This window comes from Diaporthe batatas, assembly GCF_019321695.1.
Source record: "Diaporthe batatas strain CRI 302-4 chromosome Unknown Contig00014, whole genome shotgun sequence".
Taxonomy (NCBI): Eukaryota; Fungi; Ascomycota; class Sordariomycetes; order Diaporthales; family Diaporthaceae; genus Diaporthe; species Diaporthe batatas.
Genome location: NW_025408561.1, coordinates 287142 through 311830, shown reverse-complemented (window position 1 = coordinate 311830; position 24689 = coordinate 287142). Strand labels below are relative to the sequence as shown.

At 57.8% G+C, this 24689-nt stretch overlaps 5 protein-coding genes across 5 annotated transcripts; 4 read left to right on the top strand and 1 right to left on the bottom strand.

Moving 5' to 3' along the window:
* Positions 1–1434: 1434 nt before the first annotated feature.
* Positions 1435–2367, top strand: KVR01_010885 (uncharacterized protein; the record flags this gene model as incomplete). The annotated part of the gene is made up of 1 exon (XM_044783798.1): positions 1435–2367. One exon carries the CDS (start codon positions 1435–1437, stop codon positions 2365–2367), a length of 933 nt encoding a protein of 310 aa, XP_044640032.1.
* Positions 2368–11495: 9128 nt separating this feature from the next.
* Positions 11496–18089, top strand: KVR01_010918 (transcription activator HAP2). The gene is made up of 5 exons (XM_044794457.1): positions 11496–12312; positions 12729–12895; positions 13685–13922; positions 14238–14288; positions 15286–18089. Exon 5 carries the CDS (start codon positions 16001–16003, stop codon positions 16925–16927), a length of 927 nt encoding a protein of 308 aa, XP_044640065.1. The 5' UTR covers positions 11496–12312; positions 12729–12895; positions 13685–13922; positions 14238–14288; positions 15286–16000; the 3' UTR covers positions 16928–18089.
* A 341-nt stretch (positions 18090–18430) lies between these two features.
* Positions 18431–20008, top strand: KVR01_011008 (Sm-like protein LSM2). Its single transcript, XM_044788374.1, has 3 exons — positions 18431–18718; positions 19083–19333; positions 19463–20008. Exons 1-3 carry the CDS (start codon positions 18705–18707, stop codon positions 19492–19494), a joined length of 297 nt encoding a protein of 98 aa, XP_044640155.1. The 5' UTR covers positions 18431–18704; the 3' UTR covers positions 19495–20008.
* KVR01_010770 (uncharacterized protein) lies at positions 19966–23100 on the bottom strand (the record flags this gene model as incomplete). The annotated part of the gene is made up of 2 exons (XM_044789993.1): positions 22348–23100; positions 19966–22286 (listed from the first exon to the last, which is right to left on the bottom strand). The coding sequence occupies exon 2, from the start codon at positions 22129–22131 to the stop codon at positions 19966–19968; it is 2166 nt and encodes a 721-aa protein (XP_044639917.1). The 5' UTR covers positions 22132–22286; positions 22348–23100.
* Positions 23101–23414: 314 nt separating this feature from the next.
* On the top strand, positions 23415–24599 carry KVR01_010758 (uncharacterized protein; the record flags this gene model as incomplete). The annotated part of the gene is made up of 2 exons (XM_044794794.1): positions 23415–23898; positions 23980–24599. The coding sequence occupies exons 1-2, from the start codon at positions 23607–23609 to the stop codon at positions 24597–24599; spliced, it is 912 nt and encodes a 303-aa protein (XP_044639905.1). The 5' UTR covers positions 23415–23606.
* Positions 24600–24689: the final 90 nt, after the last annotated feature.

Genomic DNA, 24689 nt, shown 5'->3' with positions numbered 1-24689 from the left:
TGATGCATCGGCCAGAGGGTGATTGGTTGGCTTGAGCCATGGGGTGTTGGTTGTGAGCCGAGGGGGATACGAGCCTGTGAAAGCGGGCAACCAACCTTGGAAGACATGGACATGAGGCAAGCGCATGGCGGGACGACAGGCCCTTCACCTGGAGTTGCACAGACACAGTCGACTGGCCCACTGGGCAGGTGGGCGCTGTAGCACGTGGCGCGCGCTCAGGAGGCGCCCAGGGTGGTCTTTGAATGTGGCCTGGGCCGGCTGGCTGGCAGAATGTGGTATGGAAGTGATTGGGGAGCTGTGATGATGCTAAAAAAAGGCAAGCGCGCTGGGTGCAGGGTCATTAGAGCGTGCAGCCCCACGTGGCCAATCAGACGGCGGTCCTGGGGGCCCGGGTGCCCATCACAGCGGCTACGGGAGGGCGAGACAGGGGTCTCCCCAGCTGACCAGGTCTGGAAGTGCCGTGCCTGGCCTCTGGCCTCTGGCCTCTCAACCTCTCTCTCTCTGGCCCTCTGGCCCTCTGGCCCTCTCTCTCTCTCTCCCTCCCCCTCTGGGCGCGGCGGCGCTTACTGAGGCAGGCGGGAGGCAGGCGGGAGGCAGGCGGGAGGCAGGCGGGAGGCGGGCTGGACTTGGAGCTTGCACTAAGGCATCCTGTGGCACACAGGCATAGTCGCGGGGGCCAATGGCAGCAGGCGGAGCTGTCGAGCCCCTCCAGATCGCGGGCCTTGTCTTCGATCTGCAGACGCTTGTGCTCTGGCGGCCCACCCTGCCATGCTGCCATGTTGCCATGCTGCCATGCTGCCATGCTGCCCTGCTGCCCTGCTGCCCTCTGGCTCCTGGCCGCCCGGCGTCTATTATTCTTCCCATCTGTCGCTCCTGGCCAGCCCATTGGAACACGTCCACACCCCGGCCTGGCCTCTATTAGTCGGCCGAAAAGCCACGAGCGCCCAAGCGATCCCTCGTCGTCCTCGTCCTCGTCCTCGTCCTCGTCAGCCCTTTGCCGCCGTCTCTGACCCGCCCGCGCGCCTACCTGCTCAAGTGCTGGCAATCATCAGTCATATAACCACCTGGCTCCTGCTACCGCCCGCTCTTGTTCTCTCTCTTCCCCCCCCCTCTCTCTCTGAACGTCCCGTTCCCCAACTGCCGGACCTGACCTCTTCCTGCCTGTCCTAGGCAAGTTGGTCTCCTGTCAGCGCGGCTCACAACGGGTGAACCAACAACAACAACAACCCCCCCCCCCCGAGTCATTTGCTTGACTTGACAGACAGACCGACGGACGGACAGACAGAGAGACAGAGAGACAGAGAGACAGAGAGACAGAGAGACAGAGAGACAGAGAGACAGAGAGACAGAGAGACAGAGAGACAGAGAGACAGAGAGGCAGAAGAGAGACATATACGCCATCTCTTCCACCACACACACACCACACACACCGCGATGCCTCCTGCGAAGCGACCCAAGCTGGCCGCCCTGGCCACGCCAACCTCTGGCAACTTCCCGTCCGATGCCCTCCTGTCTGCGTCGTCAGTCCGCACCCCCCACTCGGCCTCCATCAAGGGCCCCTTGCAGTCAGCAGGTCTCTACTCGGCCGGCCTCCCGTCCGCCGGCCTCCCGTCCGCCCCTTTCGAGTACCCCCCAACACCCAGCATGCTGTCGGGCAAGCATGAGGACCGGCCAGAGCCCACCCCCATCACCCCGCCCCTGGCCTACATGGACTTCCTCAAGACAATCAGCGTCGCGAGCCCCTCGGTCGCGAGCCCCTCGGCCGCGAGCCCGCCCCTGACCGCGCCCCTGATGCCCAAGGCCCCGCTCACCCGGTCCTCCACCACCGCCAGCACCGCCAGCACCGCCAGCACCGCCAGCACCGCCACCTGCAAGTCAGAAGATGAGCCCGCCGAGGCCGCCGCCGCCGACGTCGACCTGGACAGCGCCCCCACCACCGCCGGCACCGAGTCCACAGACTGCAGCTGCTCCTGCGAGCTCGTGCACAAGCCCGCCAGGCCTGCCCACATCTCGGTTGCCCAGCCCGCATCCCCGCTGGTGACAATGCCCCTCTCCGCGCCTGCAAGCGGGCCCACCACCTTTCCAAGCCTCCGCATCCCGCCAAGCCCGGCCGTCGACAGCCCCGTGCGGTCGCCATACAGCGCACGGAGCATCAAGAGCCCCTTCGACTGGGACGCAGCCCTCAAGGCCAAGAGGTACGCCGATGTGAAACCCCCAACCTCGGCCGTGGGCTCCGGGGCAGCCCACTCGAGCCGCTGCGACAAGGGCAAGAGCGTGAGGCACATCAGGGAGGTCGTCACAAGGACTGTCACGTACACGCCGAGGATGGATCCGGCGCCCAAGGGGAAGAGGAGGAAGGTCGAATGACGAGGCTGTGCGGTCGGAATACGATGCTCGTCGCTTTTCTTTTGTTGGCACATTCATTAGCCCCCGGTATCAACGCCGCCGTCTCACGCCACGCATCCACATTTGCAAACTCGGGCCTCTCCACCTATCCAGCCCACCTCATCCACCCTCACCAACCCGCCACACCTAATGATGATGAACATGAACTGCTTGCCGTTTACGATCATAAAAAAAATGCCAGCAATCGGAGTTTTTTTTTCTTCCGGGGGAGGGGGAGGGACACGGAAGGGATTGAGTCATATTTTGGATATGTGCCACACATGTACAAATGCGAGAACACACACACACACACACACACACACACACACACACACACACACACAGCAATTGGCGTTGCTGGCGGCGTCTTGAAAGCCTTGTATCAAAGCTTGGATATACCCCTGGAGGCGGGGCAAGGGGCATCTCGGTGGACCAGCGATCGAATCTTTTATTGTTTTTTTTTTATTGTTTTTTTTTTTGGAGAGCCTCTAGGGACGGACCTCTTGGAGATGGCCAGGCCCACATGCGGGAACCGGAACCGGCGCATAGCTGACAGACAAGTTCAATGTGAAATCACAATTTCAAAGCCGAGTGCGAGAATGGTGAAGATGGTACACGGTCGTGGTGTCCCAGCGGTCTGGCGACTGAGACCACCTGTTGTTTGTTATTCCCGCGGCACCCCAGCCATGGAGGGCAGATGCCTTGCGAGATCAACACCACACGGCAAGGGGTCAGTATCGCAGAGGACTGCCCACGCGAAACCCTACGAGGAGAGCAATGATCGACATGCCAAGGCTCAAGAGCCGGCGGGAGAACACAACAAGGACCCAGGACGTCGAATCCGTTTCGAAACACAGCGGGTGCATTTGACAGAGGAACAACTGGGCTTGGCAGTCTCCGTTCGATCCCCGTGCCTACCAAAGGACCACGCCTCGACACAGTACTGACTGAGCTCTGGATACCTGCGGGTCTCCTTGCCAGCTGAGTCTCGAGGTGACAAGTTTTTTTTGAGGGGGGTCCGGTTCCGCCGGGGCTTCGCTCAGCCTGCATATCTCGCTTGCACACCGCCGAGATATGGGCCGGGATTGGGACTATGGATGGCACTCGAGTACTACTGTGTATGTATTGAATGGGTTGTGGGCTGGGGCCGGCAAGTGACATTGTGACAACGTGATGGGAAAGGGCAGTAGTGGTATTAGATGTATACTATACTGCCCGGTACGTACGGGTTTTTTGTGTGCTCCACAACTGCATGGATGTGTCACTGGGTACGGCTGGATGCTGGAGAACGGTAGCTTGGGCGTGGGCATGAGATGGCAAATGGGTCAAGGGGGGCACATGCGGTCCAGATACTATTAGTTGCGCATTTTGTGCGCCCTCGTACTCGCTGCTTTCATTGGTGCCGCTGGATCAAGGACGTCTTTTCAGTGGTGGTGGTGATGTCGCCTTATTGTATACGGCTTGCTAGGTAACCAACTACCTACTTAAGTACCTACCTAGTTAGGTAGGTACCCATCCTAGTATACCCATGTACTGCTTCTCTTGTATCATGACTACTCGGCAGGCATTCAAGCAAAACAGATAGATGGGATGAACGGCTTTGATAGCATGAGTAGAAAGAAGCGAGACAAACAGACAGCCTTGAGTCTAAGTACAGCACGCATTTTGGTGTCTCCTGTTTATGCTAACGCCAGATAGCACTAATAAGTGCAGGTTTCAGTAAACCTGAGTGTTATACTGTCCCCTCCTCCCTCCTCCCTCCCCCTCCCCCTGCCCCTGCCCCTGCCCCTGCCCCTCCCAGGCTTTCCCGACTGGCCGGCCGCCTGGTCGTTGCGCAGAACCTCGTGCCAACGGGCCGACATGGATCAGGGATCTAGATTGTGCAGCTCGTCTTACCACCAGAGCCACACGCCCCATCGTTAAGCGCCCGGCATCCCCATGTCGTGCAGTAGTCGGAGCCTGCGATTGGCCGAGCCGCTAAGCGCCGGGCCACCATGCACACACTTCTTCTAGCAATCGCTGTTGCAATCAGGAGGGGTGTTTGTGTTGGCGCGTGCTCCCTGCGTGGGGATGGAGCTGCTGTGGGGCCGGAGGGTGTCTATTACCTATCTTGATGATTTTTCGTTGGTATTCTTGCGCGTGTTTCTGTCGGAATAGGGTTTCTAAGTCGCAAGTTTGGGCTGAGATCCTAGGGCGGGACAAGAACAGTTGTCCTATGTGGCGGTGGGAATATCTGCGTCTCCTCGTGCTCCATTGGGCGGTGCATCTCTCTCGATAGACAGTTCACTTGCGCTGATGGGAACGATCTGGCTCAATATGGGGCCGGCTGCCATACAGATCCCGATATATACAGTTCAGGTCCTGGTTATTAATCATGTCTGTACTTCGTTGCAGCGAATGAACCCATCCCTTCTCCCAGTAGATCACAACGGTGAAACTTGAATGCTATGGGTCAGGCTAGAGGCAGCACTGTTCCGCTCCCGTATCCACCGTCCGGACGGCGGCCGACATTGCCAGGAGGGACACATCTCTGGCCCTGGACGACCTAAACATCGGCAACTACCACGCGTGCTACTTGTTTACCGCAATTTTTGGCCACAGATTTTGATGCCGAGTACACGGTCGAGCTTGTGGTAACATGTCTCAGAACGATCCTGTAGCACCAGCCGGCCTGGGAATGCCAAGGTACCAGTTGACACCTTGGACATTTGCCTCCATACATACTTAGGTAGCGCACACATTCACGCGTTGACGGGCGACAGGCAAGCGTATCACAGAACAATACCACTGCATGAAACAAGGTCCGAGAGTATTAGGACGCCCATGTGGTCAGCATTCAATAATGGTAGACTTCATTTGTAGTCAAATACACCTCTTCGTCCATTGTTGAAGAGAACGGATATTCACGTAGGAAGAAACGGATGGTACACAGGTACGTTATTTTCTTTAAGGCTGCAGCCAATTAGGGGGCTCCATTCAACCTCCTTGACTATACACACTACTAGTACTAAGTGCTTTTTATGCCCCTACCTATAGCAGACCTACTAATCCTCTGCCTATTAAACAACACTCTCTTATCAACTTATCAACTTACTAACTTGTTAACTACCTGTATAAGTACTTATAGGACCTTATAATAGAAGTGATGATGGGAGGATGAGGAATTAAGGATTGATGAGGATATGGTGAGTGGGTGGTGTAAATCAACGTTGGTGTACTAGGGGCGTATTTGTGCCTGTGTACTATCCGTTTTCTGCTGTGCGAATATCCGTTCTCTTGTTGAAACGGTCGCCCCAACCTGTCTTGTGCTTGAAGCAGGTAAATCATATAACCAATATGGCAGGGGATACTGTTTTATTTTCTCATATCACTCCTGTTCCCTATCCTTATGTAGAAACCTTGATAGGATAGGATTCCTGGTAGGTCTTCCAGTTGTCTTGAGGTCTGACCTAAGCTGCTCATCCAAACTCAAAACACCACGACAGGAACATGGCAGGGGTATCCGAGTTCAGCAAATATGTCACGCCCTTATTCAGGTGTTTCGGAAGAGGGTGCTCTTCCTCTGACCCACAGCCGCCAGTCAGGATGTTTGAGGTCAACTGGTGATGTTGATCTCAACAGGCGTCTGTGTCGCTGCCGACTCGGCCACAAGACTGTCGATGTGTTGCGCATCAAGCCCATGCCCAATTCTCTCAGTGCCGAGATCCAGTACGGCCCGGATTTCCACGGGTACTTTTACGGGCCCGCTCATCAGTGAGCCTCAGTCCCGCCTGTCTGGCATCCGCATATGCCTCGTGCAACTCCCTGGCTGGCCCTCGACCTCGTCGTCTCCGATGCCGACGCCCACGATGCTGGGAAATTGTGTTCTCAGTTGCGCTGCGAGCCGTAATATCTCTCCCACATACTCATGTCCCCACTACCGTACGGCGCCTGCGATCCACAGCAGTGAGAAGCAAGCCCCTTCAGCCTGGGCCTCGGCTTCGGCACGGAAGCACTCACCTGGGCAGTCTCCACCGCGGCCATGACTTCCTCGATGCATAGGTTCGGATTCCACCGCAGGATATTTCCCCACAACATGAAGACCTCTGTGTAGACCACACCCTGCGTGTGTAGTGCACACATGATCCCGGCAACAACAAGTATACACATGGTCTTGGGGTGTCTAGAGCCGGTCACACAAGCCTAGAGGTGCACTATAAATGTTTAAAGTCGCTATATATACACACTACATTCATTACTCTACTATAAGTAGTATTATATTATATTATTATAAAAGAAAAAAGACTATCTTAATATTATTATTTCTTTAAATATAAATAAAACTTTATTTTAAGATTATAATATAATTAAATTTATAAAAATAATATAATAAATAATATTAATAAAAATAATTTTAATAATAATAATATAGGCTGCGAAACCTGTCTCGGCGCAAAGCTCCAGATCTAGCAAGGTAAAGGTCGCACAGTCCGGACAACGGGGGAGAACAGTTACAGAAGCATGATCATCTCATTTCATCTCAGCACATCACCTCAATACCCGGAGAGTGCCGGACGACTATGCGGTCTGGCCCTTGGATGGGAAACCCAGGGGAGGGGAGGATAGACGGCCCGGTGGCTCTGGAAAAGGCCGCCCAGTTGCAAGCCGGCGGGCTGGCAGTCACTCTCCTGACTACACTATAACAGAGAGCCCGGGAATTCTGCCGGCCTGTCAGTGTGACAGAATGCAGGTCAGACAAAAGAAAAGCAAGAAACAGAACACTAGCCCACCGCTCCTCAGCCTCACCCAGTCATCCACCGGGGGGCCAAGAATATCGGCACTGCCTGAGACACGAGATAATGCTTCTTGTTCGTCCCACGCACGGTAGAGTGACACAAAGACAGGCCTCGCCCACGCGGCACGGGGTATTCGACCAACCCAGACACGGCCCATCGCGGCCGCTGCACAGCGGGCGAAAAGCAGCTCCGGGTTTGGTGCCTTCTTCCACGTGCTGAAGGGCTAGCCATGTCCCTCGGAAGTACCATCAAGTGTCGGCGTGGATGTGCAGATCTGATGGTGGCATCAACCGCTGGGCTTGGACTCGCGAGCCTGCCATCCCCCTCTCGTTTTCGGGGCGTGGACATGACAGCCGATCTGGAACCTAAAACGCCGCTTATCGTCCGTCGAGGTTTCCCTGTCAAGCACCTCATGGAGATTTCTCTAGGACCGCGCTGCGTGTCCTGCCTGCGAGGGCCAGGCACGCGCGAATGCTGTGAGATAGATGTGAGATAGATGAATTGAGGTGAGACATAGGCAAAGCAGGTAGGTGGGCATCATACATGCAACCACAGGGACCCGCCTGCCGTGTGGTGGGGACTACCAACCAACCGGCGCTCAGCTCAACTTTCAAGACAACCGGCTTTGCGGGCTTGATTGGCTGGCTGCACCGACCGTGTCTTGTTGAAGAAGAAGTCAACACCGGAGAGTGTGCCTAGGTAAGTTTAAACGAGACCATGGCGCCGTTGGGCGCCTGAGAGAGGTTGTGGGGGAGCAGACGTCGAAAGAGGCTGTCGGCGCATGTGGCAGCGGGCATTGGTGAGCCTTGTCCAGGCGGTGGGTTGAGGGCCGAGTTGTGATTGATGCATCGAAGCACCAACGACTGGGGACCACCCGCACTGTGGTCACTGGTCGCAGGCCGGGCCAGTAATAATCAGCCCGGGGGAGACAGGTGACGACAAGGCTGAAGTGGCCAGTGGCAGCCAGGAAGAAGCACAGCATCAGGAGCACCAGGAGCACCAGGGGCACCAGGAGTTGAATGCCACGCTGTAATTTGAGGACCAAGACAGCCACGCAGCCACGCCACCGGCCTGACGTTACCCGTCGTGCCGTCGGTCGCCAGGCCAGCGCCAATGTTGTCTGTGTGTCACCCACGACGCAGATGACGGCAACTCTATCGACTCTTGCCGCCCGCTGGGACACAGACGTCGTGCCCACGGCTCTGTTGCCATTCTGCATCCTCACTGGCTGTCGGTCCCGAGTTTCTGACCAACCCCAGGCCCCCCCCACTCAGCTCGTTGCTCGTTTGTGAGCCGCGGACGCCGCCAGTTGGCCAGAAAATACGAAACAGTTTCTGGCCACTCAGGGGTGCGAGTGATTCCTGTCCAACCAGAAAAACGATGCTGGACTGGGTGGGCGAGGCTGCAGGCTGCAGGTGCCTGCTGCCTACTCGTAGTATGTAGTACCTGGGGTAGCAGGGCACTAGTAGGTGTCGCTGCGTCGGCCGTCACTGATGGGTACATCCCTGCTGCCTCGCGTTGAAAGCGTCGCACAGCAGCCGCCGACAAAAGTCCCCATTGCGAGGGCAGCGGAGTGGGACTGCAGCACCGACGATCTGCCAGATTGCGCCCGCTGACAGATGGCTGAGTGATGCGGCCTGTTGAAGACACAATGACCGCATCGGTCGCCCGTCTCCGGATCTCGCCCCCCCCCCCCCCCCAAAGCGTCTCGTCTCGTCTCGTCAGGTCAACCCAACGAGGCGAGGCGCCCAAGGGCCGACAAGGCAGACAAGCCAGCAAGCCAGCAAGCCAGCAAGCCAGCAAGCAGAGCATCGCGCATCGAAAACATCTTGGGCACTCAGTCCATGCCCATGCCCATGCCCATGCCCATGCCCGTGACGGTCTGAGAGCTCGGGGAAGGGATCCGGTCACATCAGGTTCGCCAAGGGCCTGGCGCACAGAAGCTGTCCGGCCTCTCCAGACCCGCGTGGTTTGGGTTTCGGTGACCCAGCCAGCCTGCCAGCCTGCCAGCCTGCCAGCCTGCCAGCCCAGCGGGATCGAAGCCCCGGTGCCGCCTGTTCGAGCCCTACCGACTGCCGCGACAGTGCGGCCGCTGCCTGCTTGGGTTCTGCTTGTCTCCATGGCTGATATGGTTGATGAGGAAACAGTTGCAGCGTTTCATGCTCGGTATGTACCTGGCACTGTCCTCTGCCTGTGTATATCAGGGCTGTCAGGTTCGATGCCGGCTGATTCGAGGCCTCCAGAGCTGCCAGGATGCGCCAATTGTGGGTAGTCCCGACCGGAGCAAGCATGCGCCAGAAGAAGCGGGGGTGCGCAACGCGGGTTGGCGGGCTGGCGGGTCACACACAGAACTGACTGAGCATTTTCACGGGCGGATTGATGCAGTTTTTGACACGGCTGGCGTGCGCTTTTTCCGGACGTCAACAAAGAGGCCAGACCTTGCTATGAAGCCGCCTCCAGGACGCCGTAGGGCAGACCGCTACCAGAGGCAATCCCAAAGAGCATACCGAGAAAGGAAAAAAAAAAGACATCATGGCAGGTTCGTGCTCACCGACATTTCAATGGTGACAAGGTGGCACTCGAGCCGCGATGCGATGTCTTGGGGCTAGGGCTGCGTCACCAGCCCCGACGCGGCGGGAGGAGGAGGGCCCTCCTGGGTTTAAAGTTTACAGGCAGGCATTTCTGGACCCAGAGTACCCCAAAGCATCGACCGAGCCGGTCATGACAGGTGCCATTCGTCTCACGGCGACCTGGCACCATCGCGAAGGGGCCTTTGCTGGCTGGGAGCGGGCACACGGGGTATGTGGTGTGGCCTCGTAGCCACTGTCTACTTTATGTGCGCTGATTGTCTGTTGGGTGGAGGGAGGATCATGTCACGCTGCTGCACACACATTCTGCCTCCCTTTTGCCGTGGCAAGTGCATGCCGCTCTTGATTCTAGCCCCGGAGCTTGTTGGTTCCTGGTGGTCCGGACTGGAAGGCCGTTTCAAGTGTTGGTGTTTCCCATCACCGTGGCCTGCCGAACCCCAGTCTGCGCACAGTGCGCGCCAGGATCGGGACTTTGCATGTGGTCAAGTATAGAACTTGGCAGCTCCGCACAACGGTCCAATCCCTCCATGGTGAAGCAGCTGAGCAACGAGCCCATTCCTGCGCCTGTGACTGTTACTACTACCTAGGTACTGTGTATGTCAGCAGGTCTCGGATGCCCCCATGTGAAGAATCTCGATGCAGGGAGGGCGGCGTGCGACCGTGTCGGGCCGCGGCCCACGGCATGGTAGATGGAAGTCATCTCTAGGGCCGGTTTAGCGGGACAAGATGCCTGGCATTTGACATTGGGCACTTGACAATTTGGCTCTTTGACCCAAACCAAAGCTTGTGACAGCGGTGGCTGGTGCTGAGCGCGACGCCTCGACTGGTCGTTGGGCACACACAGCACGAGACTTGGTTTCCCCGGACGAGAGAAGGGGAAATACTGCGTGAACTAGACAACTTCAAAAGTCAAACGGGCTGACGGGTGGCAAGCGCAATGCCTTCACCAAGACCAAAGCGGAAGCTCAAACCCTTGAAAGAGAAGGGGGCGGCGGGCACTGATCGTTCGACGGATGGACGCGTCGCGCAGAAGTTGCTTCCGTACTGTGCGAGGAGATGGAGGGCGGGAGAGGGGGAGGGGGAGAAAAAAAAAGACGCCGAGCCGAGAACGAGGGGCAGGTACATCACGTCACCTCAGAACGCATGAGAAGAAGCTCTGTAAGCGGCGGGAGGTCGGCGGGCAGGGGGCCAAGGGGGCCAGGCGGCGCAGGTGATGAGCCTGAACCATGAGCCTGATGAGCCTGAACCTGAGGCTCAACCCGCACAACCTGAGGCGGCAATCAAGGTATTGGATGGCTGGCTGTGTGTGAGAGTGCGCCAGTGTGTGGTGTGCGTTGCGTTGCGTTTCTGCTGACTGCATGCAGCCGACTGCTACTGCCACTGCTAGTTGATGCTGAATGTTGATGCTGCGTGCGGTGCAGCAGATCAGATATTGCGCGTCTCCCGAGCCCAGTCGACCGTTGGCAGGGCCAGCCTTGCTTGGGATGACTTGACCAGAGAATGATGCATCTCCTGTCTGCCTGTCCGTCCGTCCGTCCGTCCGTCCGCCCGCCCGCCCGCCCTGCCTGCCTGCCCTGCCTGCCTGTCCCAGCCATCACCGATGGTCGGCAGCTGCCTGTAGGTATGTGCACCGTACTCGCCTATCTGGTAGCATGTGCCAGGAACTGCCAGGAACTGCCAGGGCCAGCCAGAACCATGCCAGAACCATGCCACACCCCCCCCCCCCCACCAGCCCCCCTCCCAGAAAGGAATTCAAGCTCGTCTAGCTGTTGCTGTTGCCGACTTCCCCTCACGAAATCTCACACTGTCCCTTGCCCCCTTTGCGAACCTGACGGAGGGCGAGGGCGAGGGCGAGGCTTCCAACCAGACAGAGAGCAGGCCCCCCCCCACCGGCTGGTGTTGATTTTTTTTCCCGCCGAGCTGGGTCCTCGTGTCCCCATCCTGGCCCTTCCTGCCCTTTGCTCCTTCCGTTCCCTTCCCTTGCGAGCCTGCCTGGGTCGGGCCCTGGCCCTGGCACTTGGGCCATGCTCCGGAGCAGGGAGGGACCCACAGCGGTGCTGAGTTGAGCCATTCACACCGTCGGATAAAGAAAGCTGCTCCCGCCCTTCCCCCCTTCCTCGAATCATCTTGCAGTCCTGAGTCTCGACCTTCTGGCCTTTCCCCCTCTCCAGTCCTGCAAGCCGTCGTCAGCCAGACAGAACCGACAGACCTCTCCTGGGCCCCAACAGAGTTCCCAACCAACCCGCCCACTTCCGCCCAATCCAAATCATCCTCCGCCGCCGCCGCCGGCCAGCCAGCCAGCCAGCCAGCCAGCCAGCCAGCCAGCCAAACCCGCAGCCCCCTCCACTCTTTTTGTCGTGACTTGGGCCAATTGCTGGCTTGTTCGCCCTGAAGCTTCGCAACACCAATCAATCCACGCTCTTTATTTCCAATCCAGTCATATATGTGAATCTCGGCCTGTTACGACGGCATCGCATCACAGCACACCTCTTCTCTTCGCGCGTGCAGCCGACAACTGCGCACCGACCAGCAGCAGCAGCAGCAGTCACCGACGCATCGATTGGGTAGGTCATGCTCTCCCCTCCCACCAAGCCACCTCGCCCGTGCCGGATGCAGTCGCGTCGAGTCCAGACGACACATCGTGAGTGCCAAACCCCTGGGTGCGAAACACCCAATCAGCTAGCGGGCAGCCCACACCCGTCCTCGGCCGTCGCGTTTCATTTGTCGTCCAGGCTCTCGTCCAAATATTCCTGCCCCGGATTCTCTCTCCCGTCCCACGGCACCCAGTCCTGCCAGTCTGCACCGCGCCCACGCAAGCACGCACCCGCAGAGTGTCTGAGCTCCCCCTCCCCGGGGCTCCAGCTTTTCCCAAGCTCTTCCCAAGCTCTTCCCACCTGCCACTTTGTGCGCTTTGTGTTGTGGCCCCATGGCCTACAAGCCAGCCCCGAACCTGTCGCTGACCATGGGCGAGACGAGCCAGCCTGCAGATCCCTAGTTGCCCGCTAGCCCTGTCCTTGACAAATCGGGCGAGTCGAATCCTCGTCCAAGCACAAACGGCCCGGCACAGCCAACACAGCAGTGAGGACGCCTCGTCTTGTTTTCTCCACGTTCCGTCAGCCTCGCCATAAAGTGCTGCTTCAAGCAAAGGTGCGGAATTATTTGAGTTGCTTCTTCTGTCTCGATCCTTCTACAACGTGCCCCGGTGTGCATCAGCCAACATGTTCCTGTCATTCCCCTCCTGCCCATCCACTTTGGTCCTGCAGGTCGCGCCACGGGGTCGGGCGCCGACGTCATGGGCCTGCTGCACACGGCTGCACAGAACAGAAAGACGAAGCTGAGGCGGAGAGGGAAGTCAATCGAGAAAAAGAAAATAGACCCCAGGCCCCAGGCCCCAGCCCGGCCCCAGCCCCAGCCCCAGCCCCAGCCCAGCCCGGCACACAGGCTCTCGTCTCAGATGGATTTGGTCGGTCTGCCTGATGGCTCCATGAGTCCAGGTATATGGGCCGTCCACGGGCGCCATCTGCCAACCATCTGTGCCGATATGACAGACCCAGCGCAGCGGCTCAGTCAACCTGCAAGGTGACAGCCTCGCAATCGTATTCCCCGTTGACTGTTATTGTTGCTGCTGTTGCTGCTGCTGCTGCTGCCGCCGCCGCCGCCGCCGCCTTCGCCTTTGGTCCTTGGCCCATGGCCAGGCAGGGTCTGGTCAATTCCATCGTCGACACCCGCCAGCCTCGTCATCGCGTCACCCCGACCCCCTGATTATTCCGATCCGTCGTCGAGGGTCCGTCCCACTGGTCGCACACCCGCGGGCTTTTCTGCCTGCGAGTGGGCCATGTGGGCCCGCCCATCCCAGCCGTCAACCAGTTACCGCCCTGGCGCACACACAAATAAAACGGCCTGACCAGCCCAGCAAATCAGCTAACACCGTCTTAGATTTGCGACACCAGCCCGGTATCCTCACCACTACCACGCTTTTAAACCTATCAAGACCGTCAGCTTCGCACTTGACGGTCTTCATTGGCTGCCCCCATAGTCCCGTGATATCAGCGGCCTGCGGCAGCGGATTTCAACGTCTTCAAACGCCAGTCTATCAGATCGGCCAGTCGTCCGTCGCCATCTTAGCAACGCACTGTGATCCTTGGGGTCCTACTCCGTCTCATCCACCCTAAAGGTAAGCCCTGACCCGTTTGTGCCCCGTCAACCCTCTTGCCCTTCTTCCCTGAGGTGCCCAGCGACTTCCGTCTTACCACACCACCTGGGCGGCCTCGACCTGGTTGTTGTTGCTGGGTGCGAGCCACGACCCGTCGCTCTCTGTCGAGACGAGAATGCAATGCAGCAACAGCGTGGCCCCAATCTCGCTGCAACAATAGCACCGCCGAGCGACCACCCTGTGCGGCCCTTCCTCCTCGGCATCCCTCTGGCGCCCACCGCCATGCATCATGAATCCAGCAGCTAGACATGCTGACCAAGTCCTTCCCAAGCCCAGAGAAACCACGAGGGCCACTGGCTCCCCTCTAGAGTCTCGTGAGAGAAGCTGGTACGTTGCATTTCTTTTGTGTCAGGCTCGTTTGCCCGTCGCGGTGGTGGCCCTTCCCAAGCCGGGTGGGTGGGTATTCATCCAGCTTTGCCATACCCTCCGCCATGAGACCACCGGCACACCACCAAATCTCGAACCCCTCACCCACCCACACACACACACACTCACACCCAAACGCTCGGGAGTATTCTCTAAGATTGGAGAACCCCGCCATGGGCTAAATGTCGCGCACCTGCGGCGCATCGGGCCTGGACGGTCGGTCATACACACACAATCCCTCTCACCACCTGTTCCTTCCTCCGCGCCGCACTCATGCAGCATGTGTGTTAAATTGGTTCGTTGCGGGCGGCACAAGCGTGTCCGTTTATCGCATCCCACCTGTGCATTTCAAGGCTTGGGGACTCGACGGCCACCTTTGTCATGTGCTGCTGGGTGCGCACGTTACCTTGCACAACATAAACTTGCCGCTCTAGGTCCAAACGTGCTCTTGCATGTAGGCCTATTCTACCTGCTTTGTCAACAGGTGCATCATCCTGTGATTTGATGTCGCACGTGCATTCTGCCCCTCAAGTTGACAAGACCGACACCTGGATCGGGGCCAAGGGCCCTTACCCAGCTGTCGTACCAGACAGAGTGCTTGCATGCATGCCCGGATCCTTGGTGTCATGCACAGGTCATGTCACATTGATCGCTTTCCTTGCTCGTCTTTTTTTTTTTTGAAGGTGATTGTTGCGATGTCACTATCTCGTCCTGATTGCCATCACCCTCGGGAACAAGTTCTGGCAGTGGGTGGAGGTTGAGCTGGCTTACATGGTAGGCCCGGCTCGTGCATACTCCGTCATGCATGCCAGCGCATCAAGTGGGAGACCAGGGCACAAAGCATCCCTACCTGACTGCCACACCCCGACCATCTGCCCCTCGTCTATCGATTTCGGTCCCGGCTTCTACGCCTGACATTCTATTTTGCGCACAACAACTAATGTCAATGGTTGGGCAGATCCTGCAAGCCGATTTGAAGCATACACTTGAGTCCAAAGCACCGGATCCTTAGGGAACGAGATCCCCCAAGTCGTTTCGTCAGAGCTTCTTTCGCGACGGCCCGCAACCAGCCGTTGGGATTTCTTTGACCAGTCAACGTCCCCGCATTGCATCTTGCTTGGGTCAGTTCGTTAAGTACCAAGTGGATCACCATCTCCATTGGCAGAGATCTCCTTGCCGTTCAATCTCACGTGGCTTCATCGCCCCCGGACCCATCTCGCCCAGGGACCTTGCACCTCAGCCCGCCCCGCGTGTACATCAGCTTGCATGTGCCGTGGTGCAGCCAATTGCGTAGTTCGGCTACAACCTTTGCGACTGCCAGCGCATCCACGCATATCCAATAGATTGGGTGTGCACCAAGCCCAGGCCACGGGTAACTCAGTGACGACAAGCGACGACCAACCCATCCTGGCGCGCAGTGCCCAAACCAACAACTGATCCAGACTTCATACCCGACTGTATCACAGAGAACCTTCAACCCTTCTGTGATATTATCATCCAGTCCACCTATCTTTGGACCTCGACGACGACTTTCACCTCCTTCGGCCGTGATACCGTGAATCTCTCTCTCTCTCCCCCCCCGGGCCGAGCACCAGGAAGACCATTTGACCTGCACCCTGTACCAAGCCAGCCCCCGAACTCACACAGAGCTCCCCAAAAAGAGGCCGGCAAGCATGATGGAGTACGCGCAATACCAGCACAATCCACAGAATTCGCAGCCACACATCTCAACAGCCTATCCCAGCTCGACGGGCGCTAATAGTATCACGTCGCCCCAGGCACAGCACATACAGCAGTCGCCTGTACTGCCGTCGCAACAGCAGACGACACCTACCCAGAGTCACGCCATGTACCAGCCACAGTACGGCATGCCCCAACATGCGGGCATGCAATATGGCGTCCCCGGCATTCAGGCCGCAGCCATGGCCGCGACGGCTGCCGCATCGGGATCAGCCTACCCTTACCCCATGTCATCGGACGCAAACCTGCAGACGTCCCCTAGGATGGGCAGCATGAAGACCAAGACCGAGCCCGGCCGTGATCCGCGGTCACCCCAGCAGATGAACAGCATGCCTCAGCGGAGGATGAGCCAAGTCACGAGCCCTGGTGTGCCCAATCCCCAGGCCATCATGAACCATGCCGCCGGCCGCCCCTCGGTGGCCCCTCCAATGCCACCTGGCCAGGCTATGCAGCACCCCCAGTCTCCTGAGATGCCGCAGGGCCAGGAAGAGTCGCCTCTGTATGTCAACGCGAAGCAGTTCCACAGGATTCTGAAACGAAGGGTGGCGAGGCAGAGGCTGGAGGAGGCCCTGCGTCTGACCAGCAAAGGTCGCAAGCCTTACTTGCACGAGTCTCGACACAATCACGCTATGCGCAGGCCTCGCGGCCCAGGCGGCCGTTTCCTCACGGCAGACGAGGTTGCAGAAATAGAGAGGAAGAAGGGCGATATCGGTGGCGAAAATAATGAGAATGACGAGGATGCAGCATCGAGGCTGGGGTCAAAGAGAAAATCCGTGGGTGGTGCGGACACGCCGAACAAGAGAAGCAAGACGGACACGGAGAGCCCTGATGAAAACGACGAGGACGAGGATGAGGAGTGAAGATGAGGCAGTGCGCTGCGAGGGACCGAATCGGACTGTTCTTATTGCAGCTCGGACGAGACGGTTCCGATTCCATTTGTCCACACGATTACGACGTCATGACCGCGAGAAAGATTTCGATTACCCACGTTATCTCCTTATGCACACACGACCTGGACGTCGGAGTTTGTTTGGCGCGGAGTTTGGCACGGCTGATCGATGTCTCTGCTCCGACAGAACGCACGCACGCCAGACGGACGCTCGTTCGATACCTTCATGTTACCCACTTCAGCCACGACCCTGCACTAAACTTGGGACCTACGGTGAGGGTCGGCCCTCCACAAGTGGCCCAAGGGATGAAGGTGTTTGGGATATTACAAGGGAGGGAGGACCACAGGACTGGTTTTCATTTTTGTCAGACCTTGTGCCACACGGTAATTGATGATTTGGATAGGGAAGAGGCGCGGAAGCATGGTACGCTTGGGGAAGAAAAACGTGTTTACTCCGTCTCTCTGTCTCTCTCTTTCTCTCTTTGTCACGAAAAACTTGCATCACGACACCCCTGGTAACAAAGTTGAAGGATACCCAATCATGCTCTTTATTTTTCTTGCTCTGCTATCTGCTCCTCGTCTCATTTCTCGGACTCCAAATCCCGTATCGTCACATTGTTTTCTCCATGTCGTGATTGCATCCTGTCCCAGTGGGGTCCACTTCGCTTCTTGTTTCTACTTGGACTATCTATGGTGAACGGAAAGACGCACGGTACTGTGTGCCAAGCAGTGACTACCAAGACGAACGAAGCCGGCCTGTGACCCTGTACGTTCGTTTGTTTCCGGAAGACGAAACTTTTGTTTCTACGGTTGTTATTTTCCTTTCCTTATTCTGACGCCTTCACGAAGTAAATTCAACGAGTGACACCCCGCCTTCCAAAAGAGAGGGAAAAAAGAAAAAAAAGGAAAAGCCGAATGCAGACAAAAGAGAGTCGAAGAGACAGAGAGGGACAGAGAGGGGGGTGGCATTGTCAGGCCCAGGTAGCAAGCGGAGAAGGACACGGCAGCGACACCAAGCCATCCCAAAGCATACATACAGAACCCAATTTTCTTCTTCTTCTTGGGGGTTAGGTTAGGGACTTATCTTAAGAAATTGTCTCAAGACGGAAATACGATACCTAAGTTTTTTTTTTTTTTTTTTTCTCCTTTAACAATTGCTCCTGACATATCGTCAGCCACACTGGGTGTCTCAGATCTGTCCTCTGATGCGAGTGAAACTTGAAAGTAGATACACTGCAGGATGTAGTTAGTCGGGCAGCAGTCAGTGACTGAGGTTTGTGCAGGGAGGCCCAGCCCAGCCAACCATAAGGCTGTGAGGGTCGCATAGCCTTAGTTTTGGATGTCCTGGGTATCAGTGGACTGGATGCGCTCTACAGGGGTGACCCCTGTCTGCTTAGCTCAGCGTCGGCCAGAGGGCCTTGCGGTGGGCGCCCACTACCTAGCTAGCTGCCTTGGCAGCCACTCAGTAACAAACGTCAAACGTCAAACATCCAGACATCCACCAACTCAGCCTCCTCTGCCCTGCGATAATCCCAAGCAAGACGACGGCGGCGCGGGCAATTGACGCCTCGTGACTAAGCTCCCCTTCACATCATCTCATATCGCCTACTTGGTTACTCTTGGCCCCGCTCGTGACCCCCAAGCTTGGTTGGATCAACGGCACCGAGACGATCCCTGCCAGATTCCGAGGCAGTTCGAACGCAACAGACTCACACACGTGCGCCCTGCCGTGGCCTCTCTCACTCAGGATGCTATTCTTCAGGTGAGTTATCCGGCATGTTTCGGGGGCTTTTGCATATCTGTCCGTCCACAGGGCATCATGGCTCAAGGGGACCGCCATTGCCAGGGGCGTGTATGAGACGGAGCCGCGAGTGAGGGACTATGTATGCTCGCGAGACGGACTGGCTGTTTTCACGCGTGCATTGTCCCGCTATTACGGGTGGTCCGCTGGCTCCTGCTCCTGATGATGGGCGACGGCTCTGACCTGGGATCTGACCTGCCTCCTGCACCTCGCCTGTTCGGGGTCTCTTGAGATGCAGAATCCCTCTTGCACCACATCATATCAGGCTGCAAACCCAAAAGCCACGCCCACTGACAAAGCGTCCCTGTCCGCTCCGGGCCAACAGTTTCTTCAAGACCCTCATCGACCAGTCCGTCACCGTCGAGCTCAAGAACGACATCAAGGTGACGGGCACGCTCAAGTCGGTGGACCAGTACCTCAACATCAAGCTCGACGACATCTCGGTCCACGAGGAGCTACGCTACCCCCACCTGAGCGCCGTCAAGAACGTCTTCATTCGCGGGTCCGTCGTCCGCTACGTCCACCTGCCCGCCAGCGCCGTCGACGTCACCTTGCTGGAAGATGCCGCAAGGCGAGGTGAGTTTCCCCTGCTTACACTGTTGCCTCCATGGCACTGCGTAATTTACCTTCCCCACCATCGCGGGGGCGTCGTGCGGTAGACTAGCAAAGTCATTTTGCTGACCAAGCGGTGTTCCGTCTTCACAGAGGCTTCGAACCAGGCGGCCAAGGTGAAGTGAGCAGGTGAGGCTAATGTGGATGGGTAGGTGGCAGGGCAGGGCAGGGCAGGGGGGAGGGGTCGTGATCCTGCGGGGAAAGGCAGTTTAGGACGCGGTTCAGCACGATGGAGGGTAAGGAAAGCTAGCAAAAGGAGAGAAGCTGGACAAGACTGGGCGGGAGGCCCCCTTCACTCGACCATGGACGCGGCAATACCCAGAGAACGGTATAGGAGGGATGAGACGAATCGGGATATATCGCGTCTTCTCGATCATGACTGCATCTAGAACGCTAGTCTCGTCCTTGGTCTTTTGTTACATGCGCTGCTGCTCCCTTACTGCCGGGGGTTTCCCCACGGCTAGCCCAACCAGTGGCGGAACGGTGTGCTCGTGAAGTGTTTGGCTCTCGTGGCAATGTGTACATGGCTGTCAAACTGGACATGGAGCCGAGTCGGCTTGGGACAGTCAGCATTTGAGGCGCCCGCCACCAGGGCATTACCAATACACGCCGCCTCCCCGCCCATCCTTTCCGTCCCACATGGCGGTATTCCCAGCCCCGTGACCCTTCCCGTCCCTCCCCTGCCGTGCCTCCCCATCACTCCCAAGCTCGTCCTCGCCCCCGTCGCCGTCCTCTCGGATGAGCCTTACGACCCCGCCCCTCCGCCTCTCGGCCAGCCACCGGTCTGTCCATCCGCGCATGCGGCGGCGCGACGGCTCGCTGCCGACGTTGACCGTCGGCACAACGCGCTCGATGCGCAGCGACATGACGAAAAGCATCAGTTCCCTGAAACTCGAATGCTCGCTGTAGGGCACCCCGAAGCACATTGCGTCGCGCGAGCTGCCCTGCTGCGGCACCAGATCGCGCGGGCCGAATCGCGTGCGCCAAGCGTGGCCGTGCAGGATATGTGCCGTGGGCACGGAGCTGGGCGGCATGTTGGCCGTAACCTGCGCCGCGGAGGAGCCACCACCAGTAACACCGACGCTGCCGTTGTTGTTGGCGAGGCTGGGCCGGTAGTTCCACCCGCTGGGGCGGAACCCGACGACGCGGCCAAAGTGGGGCCGGTTGGCGTCGAGATACTCGGCCAGCGTCTCGGCGCGCAGCTCCATGAGCATCTGCATGTGGACTTGGGCCTCGGCCGGTTCGGACGTCATGAGCGCGGCCAGCTCTGGGTCGCCCAGCTGCGAGCAGATGCGGATCTTGGCAGGTGGCGCAAAGATGCGCGTTCCCAGCGCCTGCGCAATGGCTTTGCAGATGCGCTCCTTGCCGATGCTGTACGTTCCGCAGACCACCAAAAGCCTGTTGCGGTTGTCGCGAGCCTTCTGGCCTAGTACCGAGAAAGCGTTTGGGCCGGCGCCGGCGGCGGCGGCCTGTGTGGAGGAAGAGGAGGAACTGGACGTGTTGGCAGTGGTGGCTGCGGCAGTTTGGCCCCCTTGTCTGGGTCCCGGGATGGGCGGCTTGTCGGCCGCCGTGACGAAAAAGCGGCTGACGGTATCATTGTTCCCCACGCCGCGGCCCTCGCGCCGGCGCAGGACGCTGTTCCACACGGATTCGTCTTCTGCCCGCAGACTCTTGTCCAGCTCGAGGCACAGATTCGCTGTTGCGTGGATAACGTCGGTCTGCGGCGGAAAGGAATAGCGCGGGTTGAGATAGGTCGTGTCGAGGTAGCAGACGTCGATCTTTTGCTGTTTGACTTTGCCCAGCGCATCGATCGTCTCTGGCTTCAATTGCGGGTGCTCGATATGTGCCGGACACGCCCGGAAGTCGCCGCAGTGCAGGATGCGTTGCACGCGCTTCTCCTTTGGGCGTGCGTTTGGGCTGTGGCTGGGGACAGTCTTTTCAAAGAGAAACAAGGAGCTTCCAGGACAGTGGTTTGCGGGGATCATGGTCACAAATGCCCCGTCGGTCCCCGGTATGGGGAGCTTCTTTTCAAACTCCAACTCCACGACGTACTTCTCCGCCGTCCTGAGCTGAGACTTGACCAAGTTTCCAGTCACCTTGCTGCAGTATATGGGGCCATGTGTCCAATTGGCCGTGAGGCCGACATAGTGGTCGCTGTGGAAATGGCTGAGGAAATACGCTCTACAGCCATCAACCGCGCCATACCGAAAAGCATCAACGCAGATGTGAAAGCCCGGCATGATCTTGTAGAAGGGGCATGTCCGCTGGTAGGCAGGCTTCCCCCGGGCTGCATTCTCGGCTGCGGCTGCAGTGGCCCAGGCAGTGTCCTCAGCATGACCAGACATGAGCCTTGAGAAGGCGGTCGTAGGGTTGCCGCCATCCTTGCTTGGCTCGCCGCCGAGCTCTATCGGATTCACCTGGCCAGGCCGCGCGACCGCGGCGCGGGCGAACCGTTTGCCGACCTCGGGTGCTGACACCAGGCTAGCTGTCCTCTCGCCCAGCACCTCGTCACCCATACGCTTCGGTTCGGGTGAAGGCGCATTCGCGGGTCTGGCCGATGGCAGGGGAGTAGGGCACCCATCGAGACACGAGTTGACGTGCACTGTGGCCTGGGCAGGCGTGACGCCCGCGAGGCTGCTACTGCAAATCGGACAGCTCTCCGTCATGCCGTCGTCTTCCATCAGCGTCTCGAGCCCGTCGTCACAGGTCTGCGCCCCGGCTTCTTGGGCCTCGATCCGAGCCTGCTCCTTGATAAACCGCATCTCGCGCAACTCCTCGCCCTCGAATATGTCGTCGCCGTATTCCTCATTCTGGCCCTCGAGATCGCCAGAGTCTTGGACCTTCGGTGATTCGATCTTGCGGGGGGTTGAATCGGAGGTCGGGGAGGTCGGGGAGGTCGGGGAGGTCAATCTGCAGACTGGCTCAGGGGCAGTGGTTAGACTCGTCCTCTCCAGATCCTTTGGCGTCGCTATCCATACTTTGTGGTCCTCCTTGTGCAAGGGCGGTTGAGTGGGCAGTGGGCTGCCCGGCCGGCCTGGCGTAGCTTTACCACCGCTGTCGGGCCGGGGCTCGGGCTCGGAGTCAGAATCATCCAAGAACGGGCCTTTCCGCGGCTTCCTCGACGGCGGAGACGACTTCGCAGGCATCGGTCTGGGCCCTGGCTCAGCTTTGGCGCCGATTGGCACAAGGCTATCGTCAGCTCCATCCCCGCCACTGCTGAGTTTCCTCCTCTTGCTTGGAGCCTGTGTCTCGTTGTATCTAGCTTCCAAGACCGGGTCCTCGGCGCCATAGATGTCCTCCCCTCGGGCTGGCTTTTGATCCACCGAGGCTGCAGCATCGCCACCCACGAACATGGACTCTTCGGGACGGTCAACCTTTTGGAAGAAGTTGAGGATGCTCCTATTTGCTGTGCTAGCACGCTTTGTGGTCCCCCGAGTGGAGGTGCTGGGCGACGGGCGCGTGTTCTTGCTCGTCTTGGAGGGCGCCATGGCTGCTGCTGGGTCTGGTCAGGCCGGGTCGAATGTCGGTGGCGGTGGCGGGGGCGGCAGTCAAGCCGGGAATCAAGCGACGCTGCGGCTACGGCGGGGTTTATGTGTGCTTGTCTGTGTATCGTGCCCAGGTGGGGACGGCCTCTTGGGAACGGGTCTCAGCAGGTGTCGGTTCATACCGGGTTTGGCATTGATTGGAAGACGACGAGGCCAGAACAAGAACACAGCAGACGCGGCACAAAGGGAGACCAGCCTACAGGGGTGACAACCAAAGTCGTGACGACGTGTGGGGCAGACGCGAAGAGCTCGGGCCACCTCTTTGCGCGCAGTCACGGGAACCACCATGCCAGGTTCTCTGTCTACCTAAGTACCTAGGTACCTACCAATAGCCATAGGAGACTCTGCGTGTTGTTTCCCACCTTTTCGGCTGGCCTTTGTTGCGTGTCATGCAGAGGGGCAAATCTCACAAAGTCCGGCTCGTTGAGCGGCTCGGTATCCTTGATTCTGGTCCATAATTACACATGTATTAATAGACTAACCAGAGATTTCCCCAAGAAGAACAAGCTAATAATGAACTGAATTAATTATATATCAACATTCTCTCATACCGCGGGACGTCATGGATTGCATGAATCAGCAACAAATCGCTTTTCCGGACAGACCTGGCGTTTTTCCTGCATCATCTACTTAACATACAGCCAACATTCAAATCAACCATCAAAAGTATTCCTAAAGCAAGCTTCCGAACGATGAGCCTCTCACCTGAGCGCAGCAAGAGCCTTCTAAGTTACCTTTCAGGTGCACATCGCCAGCCGAATCAAAAAGCATCATTGTCCTCGACACGGCAACCCTTCAGCGAGAGGCCTCAGCGCAACAGCACAGGTGTGACCGATGTGAGATCCTATCCAACTTATACCCCTAGAACAGATGAACACAGATACCAGCACCGCCGACACAAGAGCAGCCGATCCTTGGACTATCGGTCGAGCTATAGGGGCGATCAACTGCCTCATCAGCCTGAATCAAAACATCAGCGCCAAGGTTCGTACTTTGAGGACTCAGACTCGGACTCCCATAGGGAGAAAGAGAAATCCTTCTTCTCACGCGCTGCTTTCTTGGTAGATGACCGACGCCATTCTCACACTAGCCAAGCTGGGAAAAGCACCATCTATCTCCAGTCGCCTCTCGAGTCACCCGGGCGCCGAGAGCCCACCCTCGCGGACGCAAGGAAGCACCACATTGCCCCAGGAAGGTGTCTGAAGCACTGGGACCCAGACAAGGAGCCTATACTGCTACTCACGTCAGTCTTTGATACTTTCTCTCTCGGAAAATGGGCGCTCGGACAGACGGCGCGCATCTACGGAGAGCAGGACGAAATGACAGATCTCGCCACAGAGTTCTGGTTGGAACACCGAGACCTGGGCACAAATATCAAGCATGCGAAGAGCCACTTGCCACAAATAACGGATCCGGGTACCCATGAAAGAGTCAGCCAGTCCATCACTTCCGGCGGTCAGCTTGTCAATCAACTCGGGGAAGTACTGAAGAGATGTGAGCAACGTGTCCTGGAGGTGACGGGCATAAATGAGATCCCAAAGCTCGGCCACAAAAGTGTTGTTGTCTTTATTGACACCTTTATCGGCCGCAACCCTGCGCAGCAGACTGCATTTCGTAACCTTATACGCAGTATGAGGACATGGAATAACCAGTTTGACGCTGAATGCTTGAAACTCATGGCGTAGGAAGTCGATGTTAGGTTGTCATTGAATCAGGTTACCATTCCTTGGAGTGGATGGCTTTCTTCTACTCAAGTGCTACCTCTCTATTGGTCT